We start from the raw sequence: 19,650 nt of genomic DNA on the forward strand, positions 1-19,650 counted from the left end.
TATTCTCATCCACCCCATTTCTCAATTAAAAGTTTACAGACCCTTCAAAGACTAATTCGAGCACCACTTCCAACGTGAAACCATCCACATATGAAACTGGAATTAACTTCTCTCTCCCCTGTTTTCCCAATGCTTCACCTGCAAGTTTCCCTTCTGTGAGTCAGAAGTGCATGTATGTGACTTCAAGCAGTGTGGTGGAAAGGAAAAGGCAAAGGAGTTCTTGAAGTCAATGAACAGGAGTCCTGATACCAGATCTCCAGCATACCACCTGAGAGGCCTGGGCCAAGTGACATGACCTCTCTGGTGCCAGTCCTTCAACCATAAAACTGAAATAATTGACCAAACTTCACAGAGTAGCCATGAAAATAAAGTAGGGGTGTAAAGTCATCTAACAGATTGGACATTCAAGGAAAATTAGATCCAATGATAAGATACCATTTCACACTCACTACATTAAAAAAAGACAGACAGTAACATGTGTTAGAGGCTGTGGAGAAACTGGAACCCTCGTACTCTGCTGGAGGGGGTGTAAAACAGTGCAGCTGCTATGGAGAAGTCAGTCAGTTCCTCAAAAAGTTAAACAAAGACTAACCTTATGACCCAGGAATTCCACTGACAGGTATATATGCAGGAGAAACAAATAAAAACATAAGCTATAGATATGCAGAAGTGAAAGCATAAGTTCATACCAAAATTTGTACGTGAATGTTCATAGCAACATTATCACAATAGCCCTCAAATGGAAACAACCCAAATGGCCCCCCACAAATGAATGGATAAACAAATGTAAATCCATACAACGGAAAATTGTTCAGACAAAAAAAAGGAATGAAGTTCCAGTACATTCTATAAGAAGAACTCTGGTACATACTATAAGATGAACTCCAAAAGCATGCTAAATCAAAGAAGCCAGACACAAAAGGCTACCTACAGTATTACTCTATTTGTATGCAATGTCCTTTATAGGCAAATCTATAAAGACAGAAAAGGGACTAAAGGTTGCCAGGGGCTGCAAAAGGAGGAGGGGAAGAGGCACTGAGGATTTGTGATCGCTAACACGTATCCGTTTTCTTCATGGGGTGATGGAAATGTTCTAAAATTATCTGCAGTGATGGAAACACATCTCTGTAAATATGCTCAACACCCTCATACTGTATACTCTGAATGGGTGGATTCCAAGGCATGTGAATAATATCTCAGTAAAGCTGCTACCAATAGAAACAAATAGATCTCTTCCTTCAGGACAAGAATCACGTTTTCTTCTTGCTTGATTCTCCTCCTTATTCTGTTAACACGGAAATCTAGTATCAAAGAAACGTCCACTGCACTGAATGCGAGGTTTGTGGCAGCCTGCTCCGAAGGCACAAAGGACTCTTCTGCCTTTGGAGAGGTGCCATGAGCAGAATGGTTCCTCCGGGGAAGGCAGCCATTCGCATGTCCCTAGATAACCATCACAGTGGTGCTGGGCCCCTGGTCACCTGCCGGGTTGTGAGGTAGGAGGGCTGAGCGGGAGGGTCCCGACTTCAATATCAAAACAGATGTTCACCCACAGAAAAGCCCCAGTCTCCTCAGCACTGCTTTAGCTGGTCAACAAGACACTCAAGGCAGCGTGGAGGACTGGAAATTCCATGTATACGCAAAGGAATCAGAATTACTTTTGAAGTAGCAATGCTATTCAAGCTAACTGAAAAAGCAAGAAGAGTAACTTCATTTGCAACTCTTCAGAGCTCACTACATGAAGCACCATCTAAGGCTCTGCCCTCAGGTGACTCTATCTCCACCAAAGGATCAGAGTGACTCTTGTGTGTAAGAAAGTGGTTCTCGACAGGACGTCGGTGGCCCTCTCTGAATGAAGATCAACCCTCACTGTGAGCCAAAGGAGCCTTCTGGAGAAGGGCTTTTCTTCTTCAAATGCCAGGCACTGTGTTATTCGGGTTTTTACAGATCCATCCAACATCTCCTTCTTATTTTATAACTTCACCTAAAACCCCAGGAGACCACTTCTCCTGAAGGAACAGATGGCCCCTGCCATATTTTCTTAAAATTTTCACTGAGAGAGATACTGAATAGGGTTTATATTGGGGTAAAGCAACTTTACATTTTTATATTGGGTGTTTAAAGACTTAACCTGTATGTTTTTCTCTGACGAGGCTCTTTTATTTGGAATCTAAGAGAATGTGAGTGTAGCCCAGGGGCAGCCACAGAGATGAGCTCATGCTGCTCGACCTGCAGGCACTAACTGCTGTGGAAGTGCCATCTCTCTCATGCACACACACATTTGCACACACACTCACACACATGCTGTTAAAGCTAGAGCAAATACATTTTTCTGACAACAATGTAATCACAATCATAAAATAAAATTTGAAGTAAAAATCCATAGGCATAAAACAATTGTTTGAAACATAAATTCTTTTTAAGTAAAATAATTACAGCTAACAAATGGTGGAGCCAAATTACTAGCTAAAACAAATTATCCCATTATTCAAACTGACAGTGATTAACTTCTCTTTCTCCTTTACTATACTTAAACTCTGAGAAAAATGTATACATATGTACTTACTGCAGTCCTAACCTGGGCTTATTTTAGGGGGCAGTTGGTTGGTTTTCCTTTAAAGATGAGAAGTTTGAACTGCCATCTGTGAACTACCTGAGATGCACAGCATTCTGTGGTCCAGCTTCTAGAACCCTCCACGACCCATGGCTCCCCCTTCCCTCCATGCAGATAGCAGGGACCATGCTCATCTCTGCTGCACTCAGGTTTTCATGCCAAAGATCAGGCTATTCTGATCTTTAATCAGCACTGGTGTTAAGTGACTTTTGTTAAGGTGAAGGTTTAATTGACTTCTCTACTTTTTGCTCAGCGGTCCTTTGCAAATATGTTGATTCTACTCCTCTCTGTTGCTCGTGCCTTGATTAAATGGCTGATCAATTCAAGTCTCATTTTATATATCGTCATACCAAATGGGGAGCTGCCTGAGGGTCAGGGATGGCCACTGTGAAAAGCAAACCTCCTGCAGTCCCCTAAGAAGAAAACCTTTTATGACACTTCCTAATGAGAAGAAATCATACTGCGCACACAGTATATAACTAAACTTTTCTACTTATTGACCCTCCTGTTTTTCCTCGGCCTTCAATTTAGAAACAAAAATCCTCAACAAAATACTAACAACCAAATACAACAACATGTAACAAAGATTATACACAAAGACCAAATGGTATTTATCCCAGAAATGCAAATTGTCTCACCATATGAAAATCAATCCAATTGTATTAATAACACAATATTAATAGAATAAAGGATCACCCTTTCACAATTAAAAAAAAACTTAAACTATGAATCAGTGGGGAATTCCTCAACCTGATGAAGGGCATTTACAAAAACCCACAGGTAATATTACACTTAATGATGAAAAACTGAAAGTTTTCCTCCTAAAATCAGGAACAAGAAATTCTGCTCTTACGACTACCTTTCAACATTATTCTGGAGGGTTTACCCTGGACAATTAGACAAGAAATAAAAGGCATCCAAAATGGCAAAGAAGAAGTAAAACTAACTTTATTGCAGATGACATGATATTCTATCTAGAAAATGCTAAGGAATCAAAAAAATCATTAGAGCTAATAAACAAGTTCAGCATGATTGCAGGATATGACATCAATATACAAAAAATCAGTTGTGTGTCTTCAATGAACAATCCAAAAATGAAATTAAGAAACACTTATAATAGCTTAAACAAGAATAAAATACTAAGGAATAAACTTAATAAAAGAAGTGAAACACATGTACACTGAAACGTAGAAAATATCACTGAAAAAAATTAAAAGACAATCTAAATAAATGGAAAGATACCCCACATTCAGTGATTAGAATACTTCATATTGTTAAGATGGCAATACTCCCCAGTTTGATCTACAAACTCAGTATAATCCTTATCAAAATTCCAACTGGCTTTTGTGCAGAAATTGACAAGCTGATCCTAAAACTCATCAGATTCATGTGACTCAAAATAGGCAAAACAATCTTGAAAAACACAGGTGGAGGACTCACACTTCCTGATTTCAAAACTTACTGCAAAGCTATGGCAATCAAGACGGTATGGTATGGACATAAAAAGAGACATAATGATAAATGGAATCGAATTGAGACACCAGAAATGAACCCATATTTCTATGGTCAGTTGGTTTTGACAAGAGTGCTAATCACATTCAATGGGGAAAGAAAAGCTTTTTCAACATATGGTGCTGGGACAATTGGATATCCACATGCAAAAGAATGACACTGGACCTTTGCCTTATACCCTATGCAAAAATTTACACAACATGGAGAAAGGAACTAAATGTAAGAACTAAAAATATAAAACTCTTAGACAAAAACAAAGGTGTAAATCTTTGTGCCTTTGAATTTCTCAATGTTTTCTTAGACACCAAAAACCCAAGCAACAAAAGAAAAAAATAGATAAATTGGACTTCATCAAATTAAAAACCTCTGTGCTTTCAGAAAGTGAAAAGACAACCCACTACACAGGAGAAAATATTTACAAATCATATATCTGATAGGGACTAATACACAGAATACATAAAGAACTCTTACAACCCATAATAAAAAAGACAAACCAATTTTTAACATGGGCAAAGGATTTGAATAGATATTTCTCAAAAGAAGATATACAAATGGTCAACAAGCACACAGAAAAATGGTCAACACCACTGGTCACTAGGGAAATGCACATCAAAACCACAGTGAGATATCAATCACTTCACACTCACTACGATGGCCATAATAAAAAGACAGACAGTAACTTGTTGATAAGGATGTGGAGAAAATGGAACACTCATACATTGCTGGAGGGAGTGTAAAATGGTGCAGTGGCTTTGCAAACAATTTGGCAGTTCCTCAAAATGCTAAACATTGAGTTCCATATAATCAGTTCGACTCCTAGTATATACTTGAGAAGTAAAAACCTAAGTTCACACAAAGTTGGACATGAATGTTCAAAGCAGTAATATTCATGGAACCCCAAAGTTTTGAAACAACCCAAATATTATTCAGAAATAAAGGACTGGAGTGCTAATACATCTACAGTATGAAGCCTGAAAACATCATGCTAAGTGAAAGAAGCCAGACGTAAAAGGCCACATACTGTATGATACTATTTATATGAAATGTTCAGAATAGGCAACTCCTAAGAGACAGCAAGTAGATCAGTTGTTGCCAGGGATGGCGATGGGCGGAGAGGACGACAGGAGAATGGATGGCGATGGGGGGAGAGGATGACAGGAGAATGGGGAGTAACTACTTAATTGGTAGGGAACTTGTTAGTAGTGGTGATGGTTGCACAAAGTTGTGAGAATACCTACTGAAGTACACATTTCCTTTTTTTTGACATGGGCAGGCCCCAGGAATCGAACCTCAGTCTCTGGCATGGCAGTCGAGAACGCTGCCACTGAGCCACTGTTGCCTGCCCTGAAATATACATTGTAAAAGGTGATGTCATGGTCAGGTTCATGTGTCAACTTGGCCAAGTTGTGGTACCTGTTTGTCTGGTTGGGCGAGTGCTGGCTTGTCTGTGGCAATGAGGACATTTCATAGAATTAAATCATGATCAAGTCAGCTGCATCCACAGCTGATTCCATTTGTAATCAGCCAAAGGGGAGTGTCTTCTGCAATGTGTGATGCTTAATCTAATCATGGGAAGCCTTTTAAGGAGGATTCGGAAGAGACAGGTTCTTCCTGTTTTGGCTGGTGAGCCTCTCCTGTGGAGTTCGTCCAGACCCTCCATCGGAGTTGTTGGCTTCACAGCCTGCCCTGCAGATTTTGGACTCTGCGTTCCTGCGGTCACGTAAGACACTTATAAATTTTATATTTGCGAGTGTTCCCTGTTGTTTCTGTTTCTCCAGAGAACCCTAACCAATACAGGTGACTTTTATGGTATGCGAAATATACGTCAATTTTAAAAAGAATGAAGAATTTACTATTTATAAGAGAGATAAACTACTTATAACCAACTTGGACTTCAGGAGTAGAGTTTCAGGGTATAAAACAATTTGCAGATTTTGGCATGTTGATTATATACATTATCAATTCTACACTAAAAACTATGAATCAGGATTGAGTGTTATTTCTACTTTATTGATTTTATGAGCTATTAAAACATCTCCTCTGCAATCTCTGCAGGGCCTTAGGACCTTGGCCCCATCTGGAATCCTTGTCAATGGCAGCAGGATTCTGGACATTAATTCCTAAGGTGCGGCACAGAATACAGGCAGGTCATTTCACCCAAGGACAGGTGGGAAGGGAAGCTGCTGCATCTCCAGGCACACCGACTCAAAGTCCATATTTGGAGACTGGACATCACCTCATCTTAAAGAACATAAAAGTCAACCGTAGCCATTTTTACAGAGAAATAGGACAAAAGCCTCCAAATCTGTCTCTGTGTGTCAAAATCCGAATTTTAACTGACACATATGTCATGAAACCCTTAAGACTAATTGGGTATTTTTAATGGACTGTGAAGTTTTTGTTTTGTTTTATTCTGGCTTGTTGGTGTTTTTTGTTTGTTTGTTTTTATTTTCTTAATTTTTAAAAATATATATTTTTTGGGGGGGGTCCAGGAATCGAACCTGGGTCTCCTGCAGGGAAGGTGAGCATTTTACCACTGAACCACCTTGTTGGTTGTGTTTAATTCCTAATTTTTTTCACTGAATTCAACTCAAGAATTTAATGAGGAAACATAATCTTTTTCTATTTTAGGAGGGAAAAAAATTCCAGGATCATTCAAATTAATAGGTAAATCTCTGTTCTGCTCTAGAACAGCATATCCCTTATTCAACATTTCTTCCTCTACATTTTATAAAGAAAATAGATTTTTCATTGAACATGTGCTGTAAAAATGCTAAGATTACATAACCACTATATCTAATTGATTTTTTTAATTTTCTTCTTGTGAAATATAACATATATACAAAAAACCAGTAAATTTCCAAGTACATTTTAACATGTAGTTATAGAACAGATTTTGAAATTTGATATGGGTTATAGTTCCACGATTTTTTTTTTCTTCCAGCTGCTCAAAGACACTGGAGACCAAAAGAAATATCAATATAATGGTTCAGCAGTCATACTCATTTGTTAAATCCTATCTTCTCTGTTATAATCCTCCTTTTTTTTTATTTTTTGTGAAAAATAACAGCTATACAAAAAAAGCAATAAATTTCAAAGTGCATCACAACAAATAATGTAGTATAGATTTTAGAATTAGGTATGGGTTATAATTCCACAATTTTAGGTTTTACTTCTAGCTGCTCTAAGGTACTGGAGACTAAAAAAAAAAATCAATATAGTGATTCAGCGTTCATACTCCTTTGTGAAACCCGACCTTCTCTTTATAGCTCCACCATCACCTTTGATCTTTCCCCTACTCCTTAGGGGTATTTGGACTATGCCCAGTCTACCTTTTTCATGTTGGAAGGGGCTGTTGATAATATGGGATAGGGGGCTGGAACTAGTTGATGTTCTGAATCTATCTAATTGATTGATTTAGTTGATTTTTTTTGCGTGGGCAGGCACCGAGAGTTGAACCCAGGTTTCGAACATAACCACTATATCTAATTGATTTTTTTAATTTTCTTCTTGTGAAATATAACATATATACAAAAAACCAGTAAATTTCCAAGTACATTTTAACATGTAGTTATAGAACAGATTTTGAAATTTGATATGGGTTATAGTTCCACGATTTTTTTTTTCTTCCAGCTGCTCAAAGACACTGGAGACCAAAAGAAATATCAATATAATGGTTCAGCAGTCATACTCATTTGTTAAATCCTATCTTCTCTGTTATAATCCTCCTTTTTTTTTATTTTTTGTGAAAAATAACAGCTATACAAAAAAAGCAATAAATTTCAAAGTGCATCACAACAAATAATGTAGTATAGATTTTAGAATTAGGTATGGGTTATAATTCCACAATTTTAGGTTTTACTTCTAGCTGCTCTAAGGTACTGGAGACTAAAAAAAAAAATCAATATAGTGATTCAGCGTTCATACTCCTTTGTGAAACCCGACCTTCTCTTTATAGCTCCACCATCACCTTTGATCTTTCCCCTACTCCTTAGGGGTATTTGGACTATGCCCAGTCTACCTTTTTCATGTTGGAAGGGGCTGTTGATAATATGGGATAGGGGGCTGGAACTAGTTGATGTTCTGAATCTATCTAATTGATTGATTTAGTTGATTTTTTTTGCGTGGGCAGGCACCGAGAGTTGAACCCAGGTTTCGAGGCATGGCAGGTGAGAACTTTGCCTGCTGAGCCACCGTGGCCCGCCCCCTAATTGATTTTTAAATTAAAAAGTACAGAGGCTTGGTAGTCTCTAACCATTTGTTAACATTTCTGTGTTGACAAAATAATAAAAAAATAGCTAGAAAGAGTTCTTATTTACATATTTAGAGAAGTCATTAAGTGCGCTTGGTGGAGGAAGTCCGGTAAGTCTGAAGACCCACCGTTAAGTTAATCCTCACCCTGAGATTTCTACATTTGTACATTTTACTCTAAGTTTAGGAATACTTAATAGTCTTATGATTCAATTAATGAGTTAGCTTATGCTATAAGATGAAATACATAACTGAAAATAGCTGGCTTTACATGTCAGCCCCCAGTATTGGTACTCACTTAGTTGGATAAAATCCCTAAATAGCAACTGTTTTTAATGGCTGTCTAATACATCTTTATAAATATATTCCATTGTCATCATGGGGGTGGAAGTACAGATTTCAGGCATTTGGGTCACCTGGTTGTTGGTCAAGAGAATCCTGCACAATATTTTTATCATATGTCCTGTATTGGAACGTGGTTTGCATTAACACAAGTGAAAATGAGCATCGCCATTCACACAGGGACAAGCTCAGAGACAACCCAGGCAGACCACTCACCTTGGGGTGCTATCAGAGTCCTTCCATGCTCCTGACACCAACCCACAGGCTGGATATAGGGACTATTAACATCACACCTGCCAAAACAGAGCTCTATTTTAGATTCCACATTACACAATGCCAGAGAAAGAATTCACGACTAATGATCTTTTTTGGATATTAGGAGATACTATGGAAAATATGGCGTTATAGCTACAATATTATTCTACAGCCAAACAGAATTAGAAGTAACTTTTAGTACTATATATTGTAAATGGGGGACCAAAATGATCTTTTACATAGCCTTCTTGAAATTTAACAGTATTTAAAAAAAAAAAAGTGTTTGACAAGGAACTGCCAGTGATATCCCCAAGAGTGAACATTTTAATAAAACTCTTCTACTACTTCTTGCTGGCAGTGAATACAAATATTAATGGACCAGTCCAAATTTTAATAGGACAGCCCTATCTGACTTCAGAAGACTGCATATTTCCTTACTTTCCTTTACAAAGCCCAGAATATTTCTACCTAGGACACATAAAATTAATCCCTTCTTTGCTCCTCAATCCAAAGGAGAAAACAGCATCCCCTTCACACACAACAAGAGTCACAGCCTTGTTGATTGTTCAGGACATACCTTGAAGAAATGTCATAAAAATTATTTTTGCCATGAATGCTTCCACGTTTCAGGTTTTTAACTGGAAAAACCTTCTAACTCAGGCAATGTTGGTTTAATGGCATTGTAGCACATATTTTCTCTGCTCCCTGCAGACTTTCGAATTATTCATTCCCATTCTCTGAATCTTCCCTTTTAAAAAGCGGTAGTCTAGATTCAACATTTTTTCAGGGTAAAAGAATATATATATATATTGCAAACTTCTACGCCCCCTTCAGAGAAATGCTTCTCTTACAAACTAGACAATAATGCATAGTGAGGTGACCTGATGGGGTCATATTATTTCAAATGAGGCCTCATTAGGTAACCTCCCACGTTGGGGGAAATGTTTCTCCCACCCTTGAATTCAGCAATGCACGCAGGAGAGAAGGTAGTGAAAAATCAACCGCTCAATTCCTGACGTTCATCAGCATAAGAACAGCAAGTACAGTGGCAGTAACCGGACTGGAAACACATCTTTAACTGCAAGCACATGAACATGCGAAGATAAAGCGGCACGCCAGGGTCTCACCAGTAATCGTAACTATCATCCCAGTTGTCAAAATGCACCAGTAAGCGGTCCTCCACAATGTCTGCTACGGTCGCCACACACACCAGGGAGGGGTTCTTCCTGTCCACGGCCTCCAGCTTCATTCCAGCCTGAAGTCCTTTAAGGGCTGGCCCACTCTAACACCGGACAGAGAGGAAGAGGCACAAAAGAGAAAGAGGACACCAGATGACTCTGAGCACTGCCCAGGCTTCTGTAGCGGTCAGCATGAGAAGAGTCTACAGGCATCTCAGCACGCACCCCGGGAAGGGAGCCGGCAAAGGCAGGGAAGAAATATGCCAGCAGACCAGCATAGGTAGTTCCCCTTCACAGCAAAGACCCGGGAAACTAGTATTTAGTTTTTCTCTTTGTGCTTTTCTCTTTGGCGGTGCAGGAAGGTTTCAGTTCCCTTATTATCTTCATTTTCCCTCTTCAGTTCTCAGGATAGTTTAATTTTAAAATGTGATGTTTACTGAATAAAGTAATATCAAATAAATTCCTTTGCTCTCCATAGGCTTCTGAATAGTATCTAAATACTATGATTTGGAAAAGTGGTAAAGATACGCTCTTTATCACCAAAATGATAATTTGATTACTTGACCTGAAAATAGTGGCTTTCTCAATACTTAAGGAATACCTGCACTGAACCATGGATAGAATTATAGTTAAAAATGTATAAATGCTTTTTAAAACACTGCACATCACTTTATCATGACAATTACCCCCCCCCCCGCCCCCAATTCGTATAGTTATGACTAGTTGATTCTGAGATTTAGAAGGTATACATAGAAAACCAGGGGACAAAAGAGGGTATTTACTCTACTCTTAATTACTTATACTGAACCCTGCTTATTGTTTTCCTTTAGCATATTATATACATTTTTATGCAATTTCACATTTCTATACCTCCCTTTCCTTGGTACCATTCTATGAAAGAGATTTAGCAATTGTTACGTTTATTTCACAGCTCAGGAAACTGAAGCGAAGTTGGAAGTGGTGCACACAGTGACATAGCCCTGGGACAGAGCTGCCTGTCTGTGCTTCTGTACGTCCCCTGCCTACCTCCTGTCCCAGCAGCATTGCAAAGCCCGGAGAGATTAATGGAGGTGGCTGGGGACTCAGTTCTCTCTATAGAAGGTTCCTTAGGCTGCAGGGAACCCAGATGGCAGGGAGGGGATGCCGGATCTTCCTGAAGACACCACTAAACTCAAATGCAAATCTATTCTCAAGGGCAGCATCCTTAAATATGTTTAGGCTGGGTACATTCAAAATTTGCCCAGAGAAGCAATGGTTTCAAAATACAAAATTAATGTTAAAAGACTAACTCACTATAAGCAAAATATTTTTAAAAGATGTTAAATTTTAACAGGCTTTGAATACAAAGTTTTCAACTTTCCCCATCTAATTGAAGTATTTAATTATACTTTTAAAGAAAAATATAGATATGTCCATAGTAAATTCTGACAAACTAAGTGAGAAAAGTCATAGGAAACTGAAAACTCCTTTAACTCCTTTAAGGATTAAAATACAACAGAATGTACATTGAATTTTAAGGAATTTAAGCTCAGGGAAAATCTACTTATACTGAGGAAGAAAATACTTACAGAACTTCTGTTTCTGAATAATTTCTTGGGAGCATTGTGCAATTTGCTGGCCTTCAAGTAATCCGTCCAAACAAGTTTATCTTTTCTATAACCTAACAAAAGTACAGATTACTCAAAATACCCACAAGATGTAATTACATACATAGTAAATTTATTATTGTTATTATTATTAATCTTTTGCCCAATTCTCAATGTCCTTAGTAAACCACAAAAGACTTAAAATAAAATCTCCGAATTGTTTTCATGCTTTTTAAATGGATGAAATTCAGAATTCTCGAGTGTGCTTCTCCATGTATGCCACTCCCTACGAGTGTTTGGTATTCAAACAGACATGGAATGGGTAACCTTGTGGATTGATGGCAGACCTGTCTCCCAACAGGGCTTTCCAAAATGGGCAAGAGGCAGAGACCAAAGTCCCTGGGTTTGTCCCCGCTCCTAAAGAAATCATGGCCCTGAGGCCTCAGTGGTCCCCATGATGTGCCTACCTAGGGTTCCACCCATGTGGGAAATGCGTAATTCCCACACAGTTCAAGCACCCTTGGCCAGCTCCAGCTTTCTGGTTCCTAACCTCACATGTCCTATTAAAATGTGCCTTATCCTCCATCCTTATGTCTGACGTGGCTCACACAGTGCTAGCCTGAATCCCATGGGCCTCACGCTTGGAAAGAAAGCTACCCTTCCCTCACAACCTGCCAGACCACAGCCACCTCTCCAACCACCTCTCCTGCCAGAAGCCCTTGTTTCTCCCCTTGCCACCTCTCCATGCGAGGCATGCTCCGGCCCAGGCTCTCCTTCTGCTCCCCTCTGCCTGGCACTCTTGCCCTGAGGTCAGGAGGCTTCATCACTTATTCCCCCTATCTGGAGGAGGGTCCCTTCAACTGCTCTCGACCCCTTACCGGCTGCTGGCAGACACTGCAAACTCAGCATGGCTACTATCTCCCCTCTAGAATGAAAGCCCCATGAAGGTGGAGGCTTGTCTCTTTTATTCATTGTTGCATCCCCAGTGCATGCTCATAGAAAGGACTCCACAAATAGCATGGAATCAATGACCCAAGACCTGCTACCAGGTTCCATAAAACCCAGAGACCTTAAGGGACTCATGTTCAGCCTCAGGGAGAGAGCCCAAGGGACCTCCTGGGTTGATTACTGAGAAGAAAATGACTTTTTAAAATTGACTCTGGGAGTTTCCACACACCCAAGCAAACCTGATGCAGAAGTCTGCTGAGCAAAGAAGCGGGCCAGAGCATCTTACATGAGCAAACCCTCACCTCACTAGTACTCAGCAAGTGAAAAGGGTTTCAGTCACATTTGCCTGTCCCAGGTCCCTGTGACATTTAGCAAAAGACAAAGATAAGATTTTTAATTCTCATCGAGTCAGATGGCGAATTTTCTTTTCTGCTCTCATAAGCTCCCTTGTCTTCCGTGATTCCTAATTTTCAAATTTCTCAGTAACAGAGAAAAAAATTGCAGTGAATCAAGTTCCCTCACGGTGTGGCATCACTGATTAAAGGAGATATTTCACTTCAACCATTATTTGAACGTCGGTTTTTTTCACTCCTTTGTAAGGTTTAGTAAACATTATGCAAAATAAAATGCTCTCATTATATTCCATTTCTGCCTTGGGCACCTTACACAGTATTTGATCTAAACAATCCTGGATGATTTTGGTTTAGAAATACTTATTCATGTGTAAGGATGATCTTTGTGAAACAAACTGTCACTTGGAAATCAATTTACACCAGGGTCTCTTGTTAACGTATCATGAAATGTTGTAAAATAAAACTGAAATAACAAGTAGGCTTTCCATTGGTAAATGCACCCTGGCTTACCCTTGGGGATGTGCAACTCATGTTTGGTCTTTTCACACCACCCGACTGGCCGGATGTCAGGGGAGCCTGCATTGGTCCAAAAATCATAGCTGCTTAAATAGCCATCAAAATGGAGCCTGAGGCGGTAACCACACACCTGCAAGATGGAATGTTTGCAACCATCCATAAGTGTCATGTGTTTGAAGTGACACAGAATTCACAGAATTTCCATATAATTTATCCATGACAACAACATATAAGAGCCAATCCTTCCATCCAAATGTGTTTTAAATAGAGGACAAATTTATAAATGATATCTGAATGAGATAAAACGCTGACAAAACAGACTCTGTCTTTTGGGTATCTAATTTGGCAAAGAAAAAAATGAACCTTTCACCCAATCTACGAATCTAAGATCAATTTATAAATTTACTAATTAACTAGTTTATTTATGAAGTCAATACCTGACAAATAGTGCTTTCAAAAGCCCTATCCCCTGCTTTCTGGTTTGGATTCTTATCCCGAGGGAGTGGAAGCCAAACCAAAGTGGGTATGGTCTTATTTCAACTCTAACAAATGGAACCAGCATATTCAGTAAAGTAAGTAATAAAATAGTCTGAGAAATACATCCTCAGACATGCCTTACAAGCTTAATAGCTGTAATCAGTCAGTAAACGAATATGTCTTCTACAAGCACTGTTATTAAAAACATATAGAGGTCTTTTATTAATCTAATAATATAAAATTTTAGTAAATATTACATTTTCTAAGTCATTAACTTTTATCAATGGCTCTTCACTCCATTTAATTTTCATAAAAGGCATGAATTTATATATTTTATGTGTATATAGATTTATTCACATGCATGCCTGTTTTTCATATGCATTTCTCATTAGTTCAGCTAAAACGTGAATAATCATCTCTTTTCACAGACAAAAGCAACATGGTGGTATTCACGGATTGTTACCAACCTCAGGTGAAAATTATTTACCAATTAAGTTAAAAGTAATTGTTAGCCGATGAAATTTCATCCAGAGGATGGAAAAAATTCATTAAGGAACATACTTTCACCCATCACTGACTGATATAAATCCACAGGCACTGGAGTTTATTATAGAAAGTGCTCACTTCATCATTCTCTAGAGAATTCAGTCACCATGCACTTAGCCATGCCAACACACCATCTCTTACCTCGGCCACAGAAAGCACACAGAACATAGATGGGTGGCGGGGGTCGATGCCTTCGAGTTTCATTCCAACCTGAAAACCATTTTCATGCTCCGGAAAGGATTGGTCCTATGAAATTTCATAATGTAATATTAGCCATTGAAATGTCCTCACAGTCTAATATTGGTGTGTCTATACACACAACCAAGGATTTACCCTACTAGTTTGAAAGCGCAGTAGTAGAGAAAAAAGTGAGAAAGCTGCTCTTATAACTTTGGCCTTCAAAGATGATTTGGTCATTTTAATCTGTTTTGGAACAATTTATCTGAGAAGCTTTATGATCTATAAATCCCCCATACATTCTCTTTGCTCATTTTTCTAAGTAGATTATCTTTTCCCTTAATGATTTGAGCAAGCTCTTTATGTATTCTCAATAGCAATCCTTGTTGACTGTATTGATTATCCATTCCCAATCTGTAACTTGGCGCTTCATTTTTTAATGGTAACTTCATTGTAGATATTTTTATTTAAATGTAGTGAATATATCAATTACTTCCTGTCTGATTCGTGCCTCTGGCCTATGAAATTCTCACAAACCCTCAAGTTATACAGATATTCTAGTATTCTTCTAAAAATTTTAAAATTTTGTTTTTTCTATTTAAATCTATGGAATATCTGGAATTGACTGTTCTATGGAATGAGGTAGGGGTCTAATTTTTTTCATATAGAAATATATAAAACATATTTTTGAACAGCCCACATTTCCATTGATCTGCAAAATTACCTCTGTCATATAACATTTATTTGTGGATCTATTTCTGGCATCCTCATTCCGTTTCATAGATTTGTTCACCTATAGTATATGGTCTGATTTGGTCCTAATCAGTCTTTCTTCTCTGGAGAGTAATTTTTACCATATTGAATCTTTTAATTCAAGAACTCTCTGTCTCCATTTAATTTGATTATTTTTCTGTTCAAAAGACGTTTTTCACATTTTCCTACAGACTTCCAACATAATGTCATTTATGGGCACCTCAACATTTATTATAATAAATGGAATCTTTTTCATGATACATTTTCTAATTTGTTCCCAATCATTATTTTTTTAATGGTGGTCCTACTTCCCACAGCACTGCTGAATTTTCATTAGTTCTGAGCACACTGTTTTGAGCAGATTCAGCATTACTAGTCAACATATTCTTAATTGCAAATAAAACTTACAGAAAATGATGACTAAAATTTACTTCAGTAGCTCTAGACTGCTATTTAATCATATTATATTACTATTTTTTACTGCTTAACATCTGAATGCTTTTTTAGGTTAATATCTAGTATTTTTTTAAAATCTTGTCATATGGCAATGTCAAAGAAAAATTGGAAGAACAAAACAATATGGAGAACATCTGTATAACCTTCACTGAGATTCAATTATTATTAACATTTTATACCTCTTGCTTTATCAGTAGCACTTCTTTGCCTCCACCCTGTATGTGTGTATACGAAGTTTTTCTGAGGGCCCATTCCCCTAAACACCTCTGTGAGTTTATCTTAAAACATAAACATTCTCCTAACAGAACCACAGTTCAGTTATCAGCTCTTATATAACAATTTTAACAAATCTTCCAATCATATTCCAATGGTGTCAGTTTATCCAACAATGTACTTATAATGTCTTCCTCCTCCAGAAGAGGATAAAGGCTAGGGTCAGGTTTGCATTTAGTTGACATGTCTCACTAGTCACCTTTCATCTGAAACATTCCCCATAGCATTTGTCTTTTATGACAATGACTGTTCTTTAAGCACAGACTTGTTCCCTTTCCTTTTTTTCTTTTTTTTAATTTAATAGAATACGCCTCATTTTGGATTTGTCTGATGTTTCCTCATCATAAGATACAGGTTATGTGAAACCTAGAGGGGCCAGCCTTTCCAGAACATCAATTAGCTCCGACTCTCTACCCCATATTATTCACAGCACTTCCTATGGGGGAAAGGTAGAGTGGGCATAGCCTAAATACCCCTAGGGAGTGGGAAAAGGATCAAGGGCGATGGTGGAGCTATGCAGAGAAGGTAGTGTTTAACAAACAAGTATGACTGCTGGATCATTGCTTTGATATTTCTTTTGTTCTCCAGTATCTTTGAGCAGCTAGGAGCAAAAACCTACAATTGTGGAATTGTAACCCATATCAGACTCTGAAATCTGTTCTACAACCAATTGTTGTACTGTGCTTTGAAGTTTACTGCTTTTTTGTATATATATATTATTTTTCACAAAAAAGAAAAAAAAGGGATGATAAAAAATATACATTCCTTCTAACCTCCAATGTTCTGGAGCAGCTAGAAGGAAAAATCTGAGATGACAGCATGGTAGCTCAAGACAGACTTTGGAATCTGTCTTGTAACTACTTGTTGGGGAGTGCTTTGAGAACTTTTTTTTTTCTTTGTATATGTTAAGTAAAAAAAAGTTAAAAAAAATTCAGGTTATGTATTTTTTGTCAGAATACTGCACGGGTGTTGTTAGGATACCACATCTGGATGCACATGGCTGTTCATCTGTCCCTCACCAGTGATGTTATAACACAAATTGGCTAGGAAATTTAAATTATATATGTATATAAGTGATATACATATAAACATATAAATCATAGGTTCAAACAGGCACCTCTAATTCCAACACTTCCCATGGTTTTTCTGTGCTCCTGCCTCCATTCTGGTAAAATGTCCAAATTAAGGTACCAACAGGAGGTTACCTTCACTCAGGAAAGGTTGATGCCATTTGGAATACGTCTTGCCAACTGGGAAGGCACGTTGCTCACATGTGCTGATCCTGTGTTCCTGGGCTCCATTCCTTTCAGCCTCTGTTTCCTGTGGTTTCCTCTCTAAGCATCTGTGGACCTTTACTTAGCTCCTCCAGAACACAACTGTGGGTTGTGGCTTGCTTAGTAACTCATGGGAAGGCACATGGTGATACCTGCTGGGCTCTGCCTGGGTCTAGGCATCTGTTCTTTCTGTCAGCACTCCAAGCATCTCCAAACATCAGTGTCTCTGTCAGCTCTGAAGCAACTGTCCTCCAAGCACCTGCATCTGATATTTCTTCAAAATGTTTCCCCTTTTAAAGGACACCAGCAAACTAATCAAGATCCACCTTAAATGGACGGAATCACAACACCTTCTAACCAAATGGCCACACCCACAATTAGGCATGCCATGTCTTCGTGGAGACAATCTAATCAAAATGGTTTCCACCCTAAAATACTGAATCAGGATTAAAGGGCATGGCTTTCCAAACTAGCACAATGAAATACCTGGATCAACTCATTCTTTCATTTTCCTTTTCAATCTGATTACCATGTTCGCTGGAAATACAATTGCATTCAATTGTTTCAGTCTGCTTTCAATTCTTGTAGGCCACCAACTTCATTGTTTTCTACCTTTTCTATTGCAAATTTCTTCTTGTAATGATAAGTTACATGGTTTTTTTTTCTTATTTTCCCTTCTTTCCATTTAATAATATCTACTGGAAACCATGGACACTATCCACATTTTTTTTTTAACAGCTGCATTGTATTCCTCGGCCTATGGGTGCCATAGTTTATTCAATGTTCTTATATACCTGGATAAATGCATTTTAAAATATGAACATGAAATTGCTTTCAACCCTTTATGAACTGGCTTGTAAAACATAGATAAGAATTTTCTTATCTTCAGAGATCATTTTAGGAGCTTTCAGAGCAAAACATGAAAGATGACAAAACCCAAAAGCAAAACAGCAAGGATGAATGATTTCTCAGGAATATTTTATTTCTATGAAACTAAATGTGTACATTGAACTCTCTCAGCCTTCTTCTCATATCCACTCTATTTTCCAGCAGATTACATTTAACGTGTTCAGCGTGACTACTTCCTGTTCGCTGCTTTGAAATCTCTCGATAACTTTGAATCACTACACACATATTCACATGTAAAAACATAGAAGGAATTTATTAATAATGCTGAAAGGAAATTTAAGAAGCTAGAGAAACTGAGAGACCACTTTCCAATGTGTCAACAAAACTGAAAAATGCAAAATTGGGGATAAGGACAAAACAGCATTCCCTTGAGCACATGAACAGTAAATTCAAGGCATGGGCAATAGTTCCCAGGCAAGAGTTACAATTAATGACATTTCCCATTTGAACATCTAGGTGCTTTATATAATGCTTCAAGTAGCATCAACTGCTGTAAAGTCACAGCAATTCCCCGAGGGCTTCATGTAAAAAATAAAGTGTTCATTCTAATGATTTAAAAGGTATCAATGAAAAATATCACTGCCTTTGATCGGTCCTTTATCTAACTATGCCTCTAATGGTTTATACGTAACAGATTTTAAAAAGTTTTTCCTTTCTAAATTTCTTCCATTTTGTGAACACAATTGATTAGTATTGTTTAAAAAATTATATTTTATGTTGAGAAAAGGAACTAAAATCATATACCTAAAGCAATCAAGAAGCTCAGTAAATTAAAGTCATTTAAAAATCATAAGGCTTGCAGAGACCTGAAAATCTTTTTCAGGTCTTTTCACAGAGACCTGAAAAATACTTTTACAGAGAAGTAAATTGAAGCCCAGAAAGAGTAACAGACTCTCTCCAAATCACACAGCCAGTTTAGTGGCAGAATGTAACTAAGGACCTAGATTTCCTGGGAACCTGCCAGTTGTTTGTTTCACACAAAGGGACAGAGGTCACAACAAAATAGGTAATAGGCTTCAGACACGAAGCCTATTCAAGGGCATTCCCAAAGAGGCACAATGTACTCTTGGGTACAGAAGTTGTTCTGTTTTTTCATCTTCTTTTCCCAGACAGGTATAATATCTAGCATGAAACTGATTAATTTCGTCATCAATGATGGAGAAGAAGCATTATTCAAAGGTCCACACCACAGGGCAAAAGCTGATACAAGTTGCTAAAAAGCTTGTAAAGTGA

The 19,650-nt window shown here is 38.0% G+C and overlaps 1 protein-coding gene across 20 annotated transcripts in view; it reads right to left on the reverse strand.

The window, feature by feature from the left end:
- The window catches only part of L3MBTL4 (L3MBTL histone methyl-lysine binding protein 4), a 497,842-nt gene that overhangs the window by 332,396 nt on the left and 145,796 nt on the right, over positions 1 to 19,650 (reverse strand). For all 20 annotated transcript variants that reach the window (XR_013165276.1, XM_077135929.1, XM_077135928.1 and 17 more), the window contains 5 exons: positions 14,717 to 14,821; positions 13,547 to 13,682; positions 11,718 to 11,809; positions 10,099 to 10,253; positions 8,933 to 9,009 (listed from right to left, as the gene is read on the reverse strand). Coding sequence is in view for 19 of the 20 variants with exons in the window: in XM_077135929.1 (XP_076992044.1) it covers positions 8,933 to 9,009; positions 10,099 to 10,253; positions 11,718 to 11,809; positions 13,547 to 13,682; positions 14,717 to 14,821 (565 nt within the window). In the remaining variant the exon portion in view is untranslated. The remainder of the gene's footprint in view (positions 1 to 8,932; positions 9,010 to 10,098; positions 10,254 to 11,717; positions 11,810 to 13,546; positions 13,683 to 14,716; positions 14,822 to 19,650) is intronic.

This window comes from Tamandua tetradactyla, chromosome 18, assembly GCF_023851605.1.
Source record: "Tamandua tetradactyla isolate mTamTet1 chromosome 18, mTamTet1.pri, whole genome shotgun sequence".
Classification (NCBI taxonomy): domain Eukaryota; kingdom Metazoa; phylum Chordata; class Mammalia; order Pilosa; family Myrmecophagidae; genus Tamandua; species Tamandua tetradactyla.